Source organism: Balaenoptera physalus, assembly GCF_965194825.1.
Source record: "Balaenoptera physalus genome assembly, chromosome: 1".
Lineage (NCBI taxonomy): Eukaryota > Metazoa > Chordata > Mammalia > Artiodactyla > Balaenopteridae > Balaenoptera > Balaenoptera physalus.
Window position 1 is genome coordinate 47,522,423 of NC_138882.1, and position 15,331 is coordinate 47,537,753.

The 15,331-nt window shown below is 40.3% G+C and overlaps 1 protein-coding gene across 3 annotated transcripts in view; it reads left to right on the forward strand.

Annotated features, from left to right (window-relative positions):
• The window catches only part of COLGALT2 (collagen beta(1-O)galactosyltransferase 2), a 141,143-nt gene that overhangs the window by 112,738 nt on the left and 13,074 nt on the right, over window positions 1-15,331 (forward strand). For all 3 annotated transcript variants that reach the window (XM_082473169.1, XM_082473168.1, XM_082473170.1), the window contains exons 8-10: window positions 3,001-3,107; window positions 12,492-12,624; window positions 14,064-14,191. In XM_082473169.1, coding sequence (XP_082329295.1) covers window positions 3,001-3,107; window positions 12,492-12,624; window positions 14,064-14,191 — 368 coding nt within the window. The remainder of the gene's footprint in view (window positions 1-3,000; window positions 3,108-12,491; window positions 12,625-14,063; window positions 14,192-15,331) is intronic.

Below are 15,331 nucleotides of genomic sequence, written 5' to 3' on the forward strand. Positions count from 1 at the left end.
AAGAAACCTATTCTAAAATTCTCCCTTTCGGCAGGCAAGAACTTCATAATAGTGCTCTGAGAGTCATATTTATCATTAAGTTTCAATTGTATAAAGAATGAAGCAGAAATATAAAGAGATGGCTGTCTTAGTAATATGCACAGCAGATACTTGGTGGGACCAGAATTGTGACTCCAAGTCACCGAATCCTTCATGGGTCCCTCATGTCACATAACTGCAGATCAGTTATGGAGCTTGGTGGTCTAGAAGCTAGGACAGTGCCTCAGGAATCCACAAACTGAGATAGAACTTTTCTGTGAACTTTGGATATGTTATAAGACAAGCTTTGTGCTGCATGCTCATTGCCACTGATTAATTGAAAGAAAATGCCGTGTTTATCCCCCTGTACTATGTCATACAGGTCCCCAAAGTACAGCCATCTTAAATTGCTGCTGGAACTGGAAATTGGGATTTATTCTATAAAATGTATTTGCAGGCAGACTTCAGGAATGGAAAGGAATATTTCATGAATATTAAGTGGAAAGGAATTAGCAGCTATTATGCTATTTCCACAGAGGGCAGGATGAGACAAGATGATTTTAAGTGTGGTAGAGAAGAATTAGACTGAAGTGTACATAGTTTTATAAACAATCAGGGCTGCAGAAAAGTTGGACCACCCCAGGCACTGAACCCACTTCCACATATTACTACAGCTTTCCTTCCCTGCAGCTCTCACCAGCTCTCAGGTCTCCAGGTAAAAGAACCCAAGGGTCTTTACATATATTCATTTTTCCCTTTATAAACACATTCCAATGAGGATCAAATCAGAGCAGATACAATGGGACAAAAGCAGGATCTTCTAGCGCTGGTCTTACATTTGGAAGGACTGGGTCACTCTTAGAAGCCTTCTGGAAAAGGCCAACTCTGTAAAGGATGCAGATACGGGGACTCTACTCTCCTGAACCCTGGTAGTCATCTCTCTGTTTGGAACAGAGATAGGATAGTGGAAAAAGGGATTTTCAGGGGCCTTTTCAACCTTCCCAGTACTCTGTGACCTTGTTGGTGGTGTCTGGGCTGCATTCGGCGGTGTGGCTTTTTGTTTGTTTGCTATTCACTAAGTATGAGCAAGCCGTCTGTGTTTTTCCTTCATGGCTGCAATTTTTATTGCACTTGTCCTGGCAGGAACCGGGACAGGGTTGTTATTTACTAAAGTCTTCCCAGACTAAAGGTCTTGGATCTGAGGGGACTTTTTGTTGTCTTTCTGTTAATTTTTTGTTTTTTGTTTTGTTTTGCTCTCCTGGAGTGACCTCAGGTAGCTCCATGTGAACACATGAGGAAATGCCCATTCCTTTCCGTAGCCTTAAAATTGGGAGATGGAACATGGCCCATCACAGTATGATTCTAAACAGGAAGAAAATGAAATATAAATGAACATGACTCATTAAGTTTTAAAATCCCAGGTAACAAGGCAAATACAGTCACCACAGAAACTGTTTCTTAAAAAATAATTGCCCGGTTAGATAAACAACAGAGGTAATGAAATCATGACGTACCTAATCCACTTTGCTCTGCTTCAGATGGATGATTTCTTCAAAGAGGACATCTTGCTCCCCCCATCAGTTCTTTGCCCAGAGCTGTATAAATGGATAGAAGTGAGACTATTTTATAAGGAAGAGTTGAAATTTTAGTTAATTTAGCTTTTGATCCGGTAAAACATACAGCATCTCGATGATTACATTCAGGACGACTGTGTGAACCACAGCTTAACCCCCAGTAAAGTCTGAACTCCAGCCTGCTTATAAGACATAGTTTCTTCCTTATTCTAGACAGCATAAAGCAAACTTTATCATAAATGACATATCATAGACATTTTAATCTGTACTGGTCTTGAGAGGTGAGGTTGTTCAACTCCCTCTTTTTTACAAACAAGGGAACTGGACCCTGGAACATTAAACGTCTTCCTCAAAGTCATCTAGATGGGTCGTTAGGCTGAAGCCAATGTCATCCAGCTTATTCCTGGAGGGTTCTCCTTTCCCATGCTATTCAGTATTTCTTACTGGTAGCTGAAGTCTCCCTCTCTTGCAGGACTAGTTTAATGTACAAAGTGAGTTTATTACTGCTCGTAGAAAAGAACCTTAGTAAAGCACATAGATATCTGTAATAACATTCATGAGCCTTTGGGTACTTCTACGGCTCCTTAAATCTGGGAATAATCAGGCCAGCCTCATTATCTGTGTAACTCCCTGTAGTAGCCTCAGGATATGTGTGTGTTTAGTGCAGTCGTTGGGAATTTAGGGGCTAAGGTGAGGGGCTGCAGGAAGACCCGGTCCTCATGCGGGACAATCTGAATGCACATTTTTGGGACTTCATGGACCAGTATGTGTCCCCTCTATAAGGTTTCCCTCAGATCCACGTGATGTGGAAATGATGCCTTTTCCCAAAGGGCTACCACCAAGCGCAGGACCCTTTCTCTCTCTACTTCTTTCAGAAAAATTCTAAGGGAGTTGAAAACTTCTGGTAAAGAAGTTACTCAAATTAAGACCTTGGTAATTCAATTTGGATTCTTTGGAAAGAAAAGGAATTTGTTAAGACTGATTTTTCTTATTCTTTGAACGACTTTACATTTTTCTACAGTGGATATAAATTATAAGAATAGCTAATATTTTGTACCCAGGTGACAGGACCAGTATTATCTCAGTTTTACAGATGATGAAACTGACGCATAGGAACTGGTCCAAGGCAAACACTTAGTAAACTTATGTCTGCTGATAAATCTAACTATTTGCCAAACTTCTTCCTACCCCTTCATCTCATATGTTTTAGGTTTGATTTACCTTTGGCCTCCTGAAGAATAACTTTTTGACCTGATATGAAATATAAACAAATCTTCACCACAGTTTTCCCTGTCTTTTCCACTCCTTATTCCAAAACTTTGTTCATTACATTTACTTTACTTTTCAAAGAGCCTAGAAAAAGAGTTGAATAATCTGTGTTTCTTTTCCTTTTTTCTTCCTGCATTAGATTTTCATGATAAACCTGAAGCGCAGAAAGGACAGGCGGGACCGGATGTTACGTACCCTGTACGAGCAGGAGATTGAGGTCAAGATTGTCGAGGCTGTGGATGGAAAGTGAGTTGGGTTTTCTCCTCGAGCCCTTGCAGATGTGGTTGGAGTGAGGATGCACCCTCTCTGACAGAGGTTTAGTCTTGGTGGGAGGAATCTGCACTCATTGCAAGATAGACACGTCTTCACAATGCAGCCTACTTTGGGAAAACTTTATGACTCATAGTAGCTTATATATGTTAATTTCACTGAGTAGAGCAGAAATCCACTCACCATCCAGTGCTCTCTGGTCTTCATTATGCTGAAGGTTTGCACTAGACGTGATTTTCCACTGTCCCTGGGGGTTCTTCCAGTGGCTGTGGTGGTTTCCAGCCCCGTAGTGCATTGGAAGGAATGCGATCAGAGTTGCATTCAGAGCCTGATTTAGAGCAAAGTGTCTAACCTTGGGTGACCTGAAGAAAGTAAATGGAAAAAATGCATAACAGTCTGTGTCTCCTGTTGCATGAGATGCTTGCCACAGTCTGCCTGGGCTGATCACTTTTCCCAGGAACATGGCAGGAAAGTCACATAGGGTACCTGGTTAGATTCCTTCAAGGGTTTTTGTTATTGATGTTGTTGTTCTGTTTTGCTTTGCTTTGCTTTTTTATTTGACACTGTTATTTCAAGGCATAGATATTTGCAAAACCTGCAATCCCATGTTATATATGAATTTGGAATATGAAAGGCTCTAAAGAGTATGACTAGAAGCTGTTGTGGAAGTTTTTGTGACTCCTTTAGAGAATCTCATCAGTGTTTCTCAAGGTGTGGCCTGGACACCCATGTCAGAGTCCCTAGGGGCTGGTTAAGAGGGCAGCTTCCTGAGTCCCAGAGCCGCTGAATTATGATCTGTAGGGAATCTTCATTTAAGAAGTCTCAAGGTGATTGTTTGGTAAGGTTGCCACATAAAATACAGGATACCCAGTTAAATTTGTCTCAAACATTGAATGGGTCTTATTTATACTAAAAAATTACTGTTTATCCGAAATATAAATTTGACTGGACATTCTGTGTTTTACTTGCTAAATCTGGCAACCCTATTCTTGGATGCACTAGAGTTTGGGAACCACTGTTTCAAATACCTCTAATAGCCCCAATCTCCTTCATAGGCCACACGGACCAAGGAAAACTAGTTGAATTGTGAGAGTTCTTTATACACTCTGGATACAAGCCTCTTGTCAGATATATAATTTGCAAATATTTTCTCCCATTTTATGTCATCTTTTCACTTTCATGATGGTGTCCATTGAAACACAAAAGTTTTTAATTTGATGAAGTCCAGTTTATATTTTTGTTGTTGCTTGTGCTTTTGGTGTCATATCTAAGAATCCATTGCCAAATCCAAAGCCACAAAGACTTGGTTCTGTGTTTTCTTCTAAGAGTTCTATAGTTTTATCTTTTATATGTATCTCTTACACATTAGATCTTTGATATATTTTGAGTTAGTTTTTTATATGGTGTGAGGTAGGGGTCCAATTCATTCTTCTGTACATGGTTATCTAGTTGTCCCTGCACCATTTGTTAAAAGACTATTCTTTCATTTACTGAATTGTCTTGGCAACCTTGTCAAAAAATAATTAACTCTAAATATAAGGGTTTATTGCTGGATTCTCAATTCTGTTCCATTGATGTGTACACCAGTCCCTATGCCTCACAGTAGCTTCTTATGTAAGGAAGTATGAGTCCTTCAACTTTGTTATTCTTTTTCAAGATTGTTTAGGCTATTCTAGGTCCCTTGGATTTCCATATGAATTTTAGCATTAGCTTGTCATTTTCCACACAAAAAAAGACAGTTTGGATTTTAATAGGAATTGCATTGAAGCTGTAGATCAATTGAGGGGAGAATTTCTGTCTCAACAATATGAAGTCTTCTGATTCATGATCATGGGATATCTTTCCATTTATTTAGAGCTTTAATTCTCTGATGTTTTGTAGTTTTTAGTGTGCAAGTCTTGCATTAATTTTGTTAAATTTATTCTTAATTATTTTACTCTTTTTGATGCTATGGTAAGTGGAATTGTTTCCTTAATTTAAGTTTTAGATTGCAAATTGCTAAGTGCATAGAAATACAGTTGATTTTTTTATATTGATCTTATATCCTACAACTTTGCTGAACTCATTTATTAGTTCTAATAGTGTGTTTGTGTGTGTGTGTGTGTGTGTGTATATGGTCAGGCCATTCAAGATGGCTCTTTTCTTGCTCTTTGTACATCTGCTTTACCAGTCTCTGCTTCACTCACATGACTATCCAATCCCCTTAATTATAGGGCTTAATCAGTAACTGCCTGCATGTTTGCCCCTGCCCCAGCTGCTGGTTTCCCTGGTAACTGATGAGAAAGCGTGATGTTAATTCCCCCCTATAAATGGTAAACTCCTTCTCCCTGGAGTAGCAGAGATTTCTGTGGTGTCCTACCTGTTGTCTGCCATACACAGTGGAGTGACGTTCCAGGACTGTTGGCTTCAGACTTGTAAGATTCCCCCTGTGCAGTAAACCATTGATGTCTCTGTGGCTGTGTCTGGGCTCTTTCTTCGGTCTCCAGGCTGAATAATTATAAAGCTTGCAGACCTACGGGGTGCAGTTCAACAATTGTCGAGCTAGCCAGGAGGCTGAGGAAACTCCTGTGAGCACCAAAATGTTGGGAACCAAGGACAGGTAATGAAAAGTTGTGGGGGTGAGCCTGAGGTGTCTGTCCACTAGCACTTGGGGCCCTGTGGCTGCTGTCCTTGATGAATGGGGGCTGTCAGGAGAGCCTGGATGGTCAAATTGGGACCCCAAGGTGTGGTATCCTACCAAGAGTGATGAAGGAGAGGAAGAAGATTGGGACGAGGTCAGAGGTCCCTTGTCCCACAGGATACAGATGGAGAGCAGCTCCTTTCCCCAGACTGGAGGCAACTGACCGCCATGAGAGATGTCTTTCTCTTCCATTATATTGATGATGTCCTGTTAACCTCAGAGTCTCTGACCAGTTTAGAAGCATCAGCCCCATGCTCATGGCTCATCTGACTGCACAGGGATGGCTAGTGAATACAAACGCTTTGTTTAGTCTACAACGTGTTACAGCAGGTGGAAGACATTACAGAAGGCCTACCGGAGTCCTGGAGCAACACAAAAAACCACTCTGCAGGATCTAGAGCAGCCGTGCACGACATACAGGAACCCCATGGACATCGATAGAGACCAAGGAACCCACTTTACCGGCCATGAAGTTGAGAAATGGGCCGATAAAAGTGACATACACTGGCATTTCCACCTGCCCTACAACCCCACTGCTGCCAGGCTAATCGAAAGGATAAATGGACTATTTAAACAACAAGTGAGATGGGAAACTTGCCCTCTCAAGTTTCCAGGAGGCTAATTCAAGCCCTACAAACTAAAACTGAACATCCCAGGAACTATCATCCCAGTGCCTATGCCATGTTAACCCTGAGGCAACTAGTCGACACCATCCAAGTTCAGCTGCTGACCACCAACGGACCATTGCCAACTATTGGTCCAGACAATAACTCACTTTTGCCCTTCCACAGGATCTACCCTCAGGGGAACACATTAAAAAATGGCCCTGGGACTGGCAGGTAAGTCCCCGGTGGTTTGGATATGCCGCCCTGTGGGCAATAGGATTGGAAAGATTTCACCTAGCTTCTACCCGGCCTCACCTGAGACTACTAAGGTAATTAATCAGGACGCCCTACTGGAAAAAGACACCATTATATTATTCTTGTGATCTGTTGTTATACCGTCTCTCTGTAATTCAGCAGCAGCTGGGCTGTGGGGACTGAGGGTGGACAGGCCGTATGGTACAGCAGGCCAGGCAAAAAACCACAGGCAGGGGTATGATCTCGGAATGCTGCTACTGCTTATAATTTGCTTAATGGTCATAATCTCCCCTGTATTGTGCCTGTTGAAACATCACATTCCATCCCTAGCCTGAGTGCAGGGAATCTGTTTGAGGACTGGGCAAAAACAGTGGCCTTACTGCAAATTGAGTCTGATTACTGGGTCTGCAGTGAGATGCCAGAGAAAGCTGACCTCGTTAATGTGACTATGTTGGGGACGACTGCAGACTCTCACCTTCTTCCTGTCCTGCAAGCCAAGCCCCTGGCTTACTCTTGGTACTCCTTAGCTGCTATTGTTTGTGTTGCATTTGTGGTGCTTGTTTGCAGTGCACCTCTACATACCTGAGCCCAGGGATATCTCAGAAGAGGGGCAGACCAAGACTGTAAAGGTCGTGCAGGGTATGTAGGGGTGCAGTGTATGGTCAGGCCACTCCAGATGGCTGTTCTCTTGCTCTATGTATATTCTCTGCTTGACCAGTGCCTGCTTCACTCACATGACTATCCAATCCTCTTAATTATAGGGCTTAATCAGTAACTTGCCCCCTGCCCCAGCCGCTGGTTTCCCTGGTAACTGATGAGCCCACCTGATGTCAATTCCCCCTATAAATGGTAGCCTCTTTCGTCTCCTAGGTAGCGAAGATTGCTGCTGTGTCCTGTCTGTTGTCTGCCATACACGGTGGAGTGTTGCTTCAGGACCTTTTGTTTCAACTTGTAAGATCCCCTGTCCAATAAACCATTGGTGTTGCTGTCGCTATCTCTGGGCTCTTCCTTCTTTCTTGAGACCAGGCAATTACGAGGCTTGAAGGCCTTCAAGGTGCAGCCCAACAGTGTGTGTATTCCTTTGGATTTTCTCTATACAAGGCTATGTCATCTGCAAATGTAGATAGTGTTACTTCCTCTTTTCCAACCTGAATATCGTTTTATTTTGTTTACCCAATTAAATTACCCTGGCTAGATCCTCAAGTACAATGTTGGATAGAAGTGATAAGAGTGGACAGCCTTGGCTTGTTCCTGATATTAGGGAGAAGCATTCAGTCTTTCACCATTAAATACAATCTTAGCTGTGGAGTTTTCACAGATGGCCTTGATTGGGTTGTGTGTTTTTTTATCATGGAAGGGTGTTGGTGTCTTAGTTTGGACTGCTGTAACAAGTTACCGTAGACCAGGTGGCTCAGATAACATTTATTTCTCGAAATTCCAGAGGCTGGGAAGTCCCAGAGAAGGGTGCCAGCATGGATGGATTACAGTGAGAGACCTCTTCCTGGTTTGTAGGTGGCTATCCTCTTGTGCCTTCATACAGCAGAGAGAGGAGGGAAAGCAAGCTCTGTGTCTCTTTTTTTTTTTTTTTTTTTTTTTGTGTGTGTCTCTTCTTATATGGGCACTAATCTCATTTATGAGCATTGCACCCTCATGACCTAAGGCCCCACCTCCTAATAATATCAACATGTGAACTTGGAGGCAATATAAACATTTAATCCATATACAGTTGGATATTTGTCAAGTTTTATGTCTATTGAGATGATCATGTGATGTTTGTCTGTTAATAATTAACAAACATCACATGACTTTTTTCACATGTTAAACGAACCTTGCAATTCTGGGATAAATCCCACTTGTCATGATGTATAATGCCTTTTATGTGATGCTGGATTCTGTTTACTTGTATTTTCTTGAGGACTTTTCTATTTATATTAATAAGGGATATTGGTCTGTAGTCTTCTTGTTATGGCTTTTTCTGGTTTTGGTATCAGGATAATACTTCATAGAATGAGTTGGGAAATGCTCCCTCATCTGTTTTTGGTAAGAGTTTATGAAAGATTGGTGTTAATTCTTTAAATGTTTGGCAGAATTCTTTAGTGAAGCCATCTGGTCCTGGACTGTGTTGTGGGACTTTTTTTTTTTTTTTTACTAATTCAACCTCTTTACTTTGTTATAGGTATATTCAGAATTCCTATTTCTTGAGTCAGTTTGTATCTTTCTAGCAATGTGTCCATTTTATCCAGGTTATCTAATTTGTTGGTGTATAATTGTTCATAGTATTTTCTTATCCTCTTTACTTCCATAAGGTCAGTAGGGATTGCCCCCTCTTTCTTTCTTCATTTTAATAATTTGAGTTTACTCTCTTGTATTTGGCTAAAGGATTATCAATTTTGCTCTTTCCAAAGAACCAACTTTTGGTCTTGTTTTTTCTCTATTTTTCTATTCTCTATTTCATTTATTTCCACTTTAGTCGTTGTTTCCTTCCTTTTGCTTGTTTGGGTTTACTTTGCTCTTTTTCTAGTTTCTTAAAATGGAAAAGCATATTATTTGAGATTTTTCTTTTTTTTTTTTAACACAGGCATTTGTAGCTGTAACTAGCCCTCTAAGTACTGCATTAGGTGCATCCTGTAAGCCTTGGTATACTGTGTTTTCATTTTCATTTGTCTCAAAATATTTTCTCATTTCCTCTGTGGTTTCTTTAACTCATTGGCTGTTAAGGAGTGTGTTGTTTAATTTCACATATTTGAATTTTCCAAGTTCCTATCAATTTTTAATTTCATCATGATTGTGGAACATACTTTGTATGATTTCAGTCATAGTTTTAAGTGTACTGAGGCTTTATGGTCTAACATATGGTCTTAGAGAATGTTACACATACAGTTGAAGAATGTGTATTTTGCTGCTTCTGGGTAGAGTGTTCTATAAATGTTAGGTCTAATTGGTTCTGTTTCCTGGCTAGTTCTATACATTACTGAAAATGGGGTATTAAAGTTTCCCACTATTTTTGAATTTTCTGTTTCTCCTTTTAGTTATGTCAGTTTGTTTCATGTTTTTGGTCTATTGTAAGATGCATATGTATTTATAATTATGTCTTCCTGATGGATTGACTCTTACCATTATAAAATATTCTCCTTTGGTAATTTTGTCTAAATTTTTTTGTCAGATATTACAGCAGTATAGTTCCTCCAGCTCTCTTGTGGTTGCTGTTGACATGGTATATCTTTCTCTATCCTTTTACTTTAGACCTATTTGCCTTTGAATCTAAAGTCTGTCTCTTGTAGATAGCACATAGTTGGATCGTCTTTCTAAAAACTCATTCTGCTAAGCTCTGTCTTTGATTACAGGGTTTAATCCACTCACATTTAATGTGATTACTGATAAGGTAGGATTTACACCTGCTGTTTTCTATTTTTTTTGATACATCTTATGTCTTATTTGTTCCTCTATGCCTCCATTCTTATGAGGCATAAGAATGTCCATTCTTTTATGTTTAAAAGATATTTTCTACTTTAACATTTTAATTCCTTTGTTTCTTTTCCTATATATATTTTTAGTTATTTTCTCAGTGATTGCCCTGAGGATTACAATTAACATCTTAATTTATAGCAATCTAGTTCATATTAATACCAACTTCCTAGAAGAAAACAGGGGGGAATAAACTCCTTGACACCGGCTTAGGTGATGATTTTTTGGATTTGACACCAAAAGCAAAGGTGACAACAACAAAAAATTAAGTGGGACTGTATCAAACTAAAAAGCTTCTGCACAGCAGAGGAAACCATCAAAATAAAGAGACAGGCTACCAAATGGGAGAAAATATTTGCAAATCATATATCTGATAAGGGTTTAACTTTCAAAATATATAAAGAACTTGTACAACTCAACAGCAAAAAAAAATCTGATTTAAAAATGGGAAGAGTATCTGAATAGAGATTTTTCCAAAGAACACATACAGAAAACCAACAAGTATTGATACATGAAAAGTTGAGCAACATCACTCAGCATCAGGGAAATGCAAATCAAAACCACGAACTCTCCCCTCCCACTTATTGGACTGTCTGTTATCAAATAGACAAGAAATAACAAGTATTGGGAAGGATGTGGAGAAAAGGGAACCCTTGTTCACTGTTGGGAATAAATTGGTGCAGCCACTGTGGAAAACAGATGTTCTTCAAAAAAAACTACCATGTGATACAGCAATTCCACTATTTATCCAAAGGAAATTAAAAAACTAACTCAAAGATATATGCACCCCCATGTTCATTTCAGCAATATTTATAATAGCCAAGGCATGGAAGTAACATGATGTTTGACAATGGATGAATGGATAAAGAAAATATGTGTGTATATATACAATGGAATATTATTTGGCCATGAAAAAGAAGGAAGTCATGCCATTTGTGACATCATGGATGGACCTTGAAGGCATTATGCTAAGTGAAATAAGTCAGAGAAAGACAAATATGATATCACTTATATGTGGAATCTAAAAGCACACAAAACAAAACTCGTAGAGAACAGATTCATTGCCACAGGTGGGATTGGGAGGTGTATGAAATAGGTGAAGGGGTAAAACGTATAAACTTTTTTATAAAATAAGTCATGGGATATAGTATACAATGTGGTGACTACAGTTAATAATACTGTATGGCGTACTTGAAAGTTGCTAAGAGAATAAATCTTAAGTTCTCATCACAAGAAAAATTTGTAGCTATGTGGTAATGAATACTAACTATACTTATCATGGGATCATTTCACAAAATACACAAAATATTGAATCCTTATGTTGTACACCTGAAACTAATGTTATACATCAACTATACCTCAATAAAAAAATACCAACTTAACTTCAATACTATATAAAAACTTAGCTACTATATAGCTTCATTCCTTCCCCCCTCCTTTGTTCTATTGTTACACAAATTATTTCTTTATACATAATGTTCTTTATACATTATTTGCTCTTATTGCTTTGTGCAGTGATAATTTAAATCAGATAAGGGGAAAAGTTATAAACAAAAGAACACTTATATTATTTGTATTTATTGATACCTATGCAGTTATATTTACCAGTGCTTTTCTTTCTTTATGTGGATTTGAGTTATTCTCTAGTTTCCTTTCATGTCAGCCTGAGGGATTCCCTTTAGTATTTCTTGTAGAGCATATCTACTAGTGACACTGTTTTTGTTTATCTGGGAATATCTTAATTTTTCCATTTTTGAAGGCTAGCTTGACTAGATATAGAATTCTTGGTTGATGGTCTCTTTCAGTCAGCACTTGAATATATCAATCTTCTGCCTTCTGGCCTCCACGGTTTCTGATGAGAATCAGCTATTAATCTTACTGAGAATACTTTGTATGTAGTGAGTCACTTCTCTCTTACTTACAGGATTCTCTCTGCATTTTTATCTTTAACCTTTTTTTAGGTCCAAAGGAAAGATGTACACATGCACACAATTTCTCTTCTGATTCCTTCCTATCCTCATTCATTCCAGTGTTTAATAGTATTTAAGCTTTCTATTAGCCACTCTCCTTCATTAGGAAAATACTTTTTCAAAGTTGTCAATAGTGATGATACTTAAAAACTGTGTCGGGCATTGCGAGGGGTATATAAAGTATAAGACCCTTTCTTGTCTTCACAAAGCTCATAATGCTACCACAACACATTAACCCTGAGGAGCTCCTAAGGAATAATGGGAAACATGAGGAGTCCTTCTCAGTGTGCAAAAAGGCTCTGGGGAATATGCAGAACTCTTCCTTCTGGCTTCTGTGGTGGGGGCCTCTCAACCTGTTAATTTTGGGGCATGTTCTGTCTTGCAGGGCACTCAACACAAGCCAGCTGAAGGCCCTGAATATTGAAATGCTGCCCGGATATCGAGATCCCTATTCCTCCAGGCCTCTAACTAGGGGTGAAATTGGCTGCTTCCTTAGCCACTACTCTGTCTGGAAAGAGGTGAATAATGCTTCATTTCAATGTGCAGTTCTTTAATGAGGAGGGAGGAGAGTGGGACCTTGTAGGTGAACTAGGGCCACATATAAAGTGAATCCATAACTGTTCTGAGAGTGTGCTTGGAAGCTGTCATTGCCTTATGTCTCCCTCTGACACAAGGCCAGTGACAAACAAGGAAGGGTATCCTTGGTGCCACTTGGGATGATGATAGGGGAAGACACCCACGTTCTGGGGACCACACTCCTAGTGATGCATCCTCATCCTTAGTAGGAGTGCCTTGTGTTTATCTAGCATGTCATCATTTATTAAGTGACTCAGTATAAGAAATCACCCGGAAGTCATGTGAGATGGGTTAGGAGAGGTGGGCCCATTTTACCCAAGAGAAAATAGTTATCTTGTTCAGGCAAGAAGGGGCAGAGCCAGGACTTGAACCCCTGTCTTACAGGTCAGACATTGATAGGGGTGGTATTGAAGTGTGGGGTTCTTGGTTAAGGGTCAGTTCCCACAAGAAAAGAGAGTCCCCAAAGAAAGTCCTCTTGAAAGGGCCTTCTCCCTTTTAATGATCCAGTCTATGCCTATCTTTTTTATTCAAGAAATTTTGTTTTATAGATAAACTTTAAATTTTATAGGAAAAAATATGTAGATCATAAGATACTGGCCAACAACATTTCACAAATTAAATAATACAGCCAGGTTAACCAGTACCTACATCAAGAAACTGGTTACCAGCACCCCAGAAGCACAGCCCTTCTCTGTATTTTTTCCTAGCCATCAGTTTCCCAAGGGTGACCACTCTCCTGACTTCTAACAGCACAGAATAGTTTTGTCTACATTTATCCTTTTATTATGTGTACACACCATATGGTTCCATTCACTCTCTCAACATTTGTGAGATTCACCTATAACTTTGCATTTAACTGTAGATCATTTACACTCATTGCTGTAAGTACACCACAGTTTATTTATCCATTTTACTGTTGACGGACTTTTGCTTAGATTCCAGTTATGAGCTATTACATGTTGTGCTACTATACTTTTGACTTTTTGATACCTATTTTTTTTTTTTTTTTATTAAGAGACTCTTTTTTTTTTTTTTTTTTTTTTTATTTATGGCTGTGTTGGGTCTTCGTTTCTGTGCGAGGGCTTTCTCTAGTTGCGGCAAGTGGGGAACACTCTTCATTGCGTTGTGCGGGCCTCTCACCATCGCGGCCTCTCTTGTTGTGGAGCACAGGCTCCAGACGCGCAGGCTCAGTAGTTGTGGCTCACGGGCCCAGTTGCTCCGCGGCATGTGGGATCTTCCCAGACCAGGGCTCGAACCCGTGTGCCCTGCATTGGCGGGCAGATTCTCAACCACTGCGCCACCAGGAAAGCCCAATACCTATTTTTTATTAGATAAATAAGTATCAACTTTTCATAGGGTATCTTCCCACTGACCTTTACAGGTAATTGACCGAGAGCTGGAGAAGACTCTTGTTATTGAGGATGATGTGCGTTTTGAACATCAGTTTAAGAAGAAGCTCATGAAGCTGATGGAGGATATTGATCGAGTCCAGCTGGATTGGGAACTGATGTGAGTGACAAGATGACAAGCTGTTCAAAGAGTACTGAGAGGCTTTCAGTTCTTTCCAAGGGGCAGAGAGCCCCAGCTCGTAGGAGATGCAGCTCAAGCTTCCATTTACCTGGTTTTCTCTCCATAAATGTTCCCAGAAACAAGAAGTGAGTAGGGGATAACCATTGGATTTTGCATCTCTATGCTCTTCAGGGTGAGAAAGAAACTTTGGGAGATTCTTTGAGACCTGGAGTCTGCCTGCAGATCAGGGGCCTTCAGACTGAGTGTTCACCTGGGAACACAGCAGAAATCCACTCATGAACCAGTGTGGTACATGGAGGGAGTATGTAGAGGGAGGACGCATTCAAGGGCAAGGTTCCTGTGTCACACTTGAGCCTCAGCTCCCAGGAGAACAGGTTTCCTCTGTAGCCTCTGATGGTGTGGGAGGTTTGTAAGGTCAGTGGGAGAGCTCCTGTTGGGGAGGGAAGCTGTGCAAACAGGGAGAACACTGAAGTTGGGCTTAGTGGAGTCTCAGAGGCTGTCTTAGATAAACCAGGCTCATCAAGGGAGTACTGGCTCCGAACTGACAATTTAGTTAATGCTCGTTGCCTGCTACCTCTGGGAATTGAGCTCTCTCTTGCTCTCTCTTTTTCTTTTTATGCTAAGATGACACTTTTTACTTCTCTCCAATGAGGCAGAAAGTTCCCAAGCATTATGTTCACTTCCCAGCTGTGTGTCAAAGGCAGTTTCATCAAATCAGAGGCTGTTCCTTTGGAGCAGCTGCAGCAGACAAGCTGTCTCTGCTCCTCTCATCCTCAGAGGGAAACTTAACTATGGGCCCGGGTGGAATACTTGTTGTCTTAGAAAATGTACCATTCCGAGCTCAAAAGAAACCCAGTAATGGCTCAAGTAACCTGTGGGAAATAGACCCAGGACTATGTAATAAAGAGACTGGCACCCTGTCATGTGATTAGATTGTGCACTGTCTCTTCAGATTATTGTTCCTAAAATCCTCCAGAAGTCCCCACACCTCAGCCTTTCTGAATCTATGGCTCTGCAGCCTGTGGTTAAGGCCCCACAGGCATGGAGCCCAAAAGCTATTTTGTGCTTACATGACATGTGCAAAGGTGATTTTCACTTAAGCCTTGGAATCACAGAGGA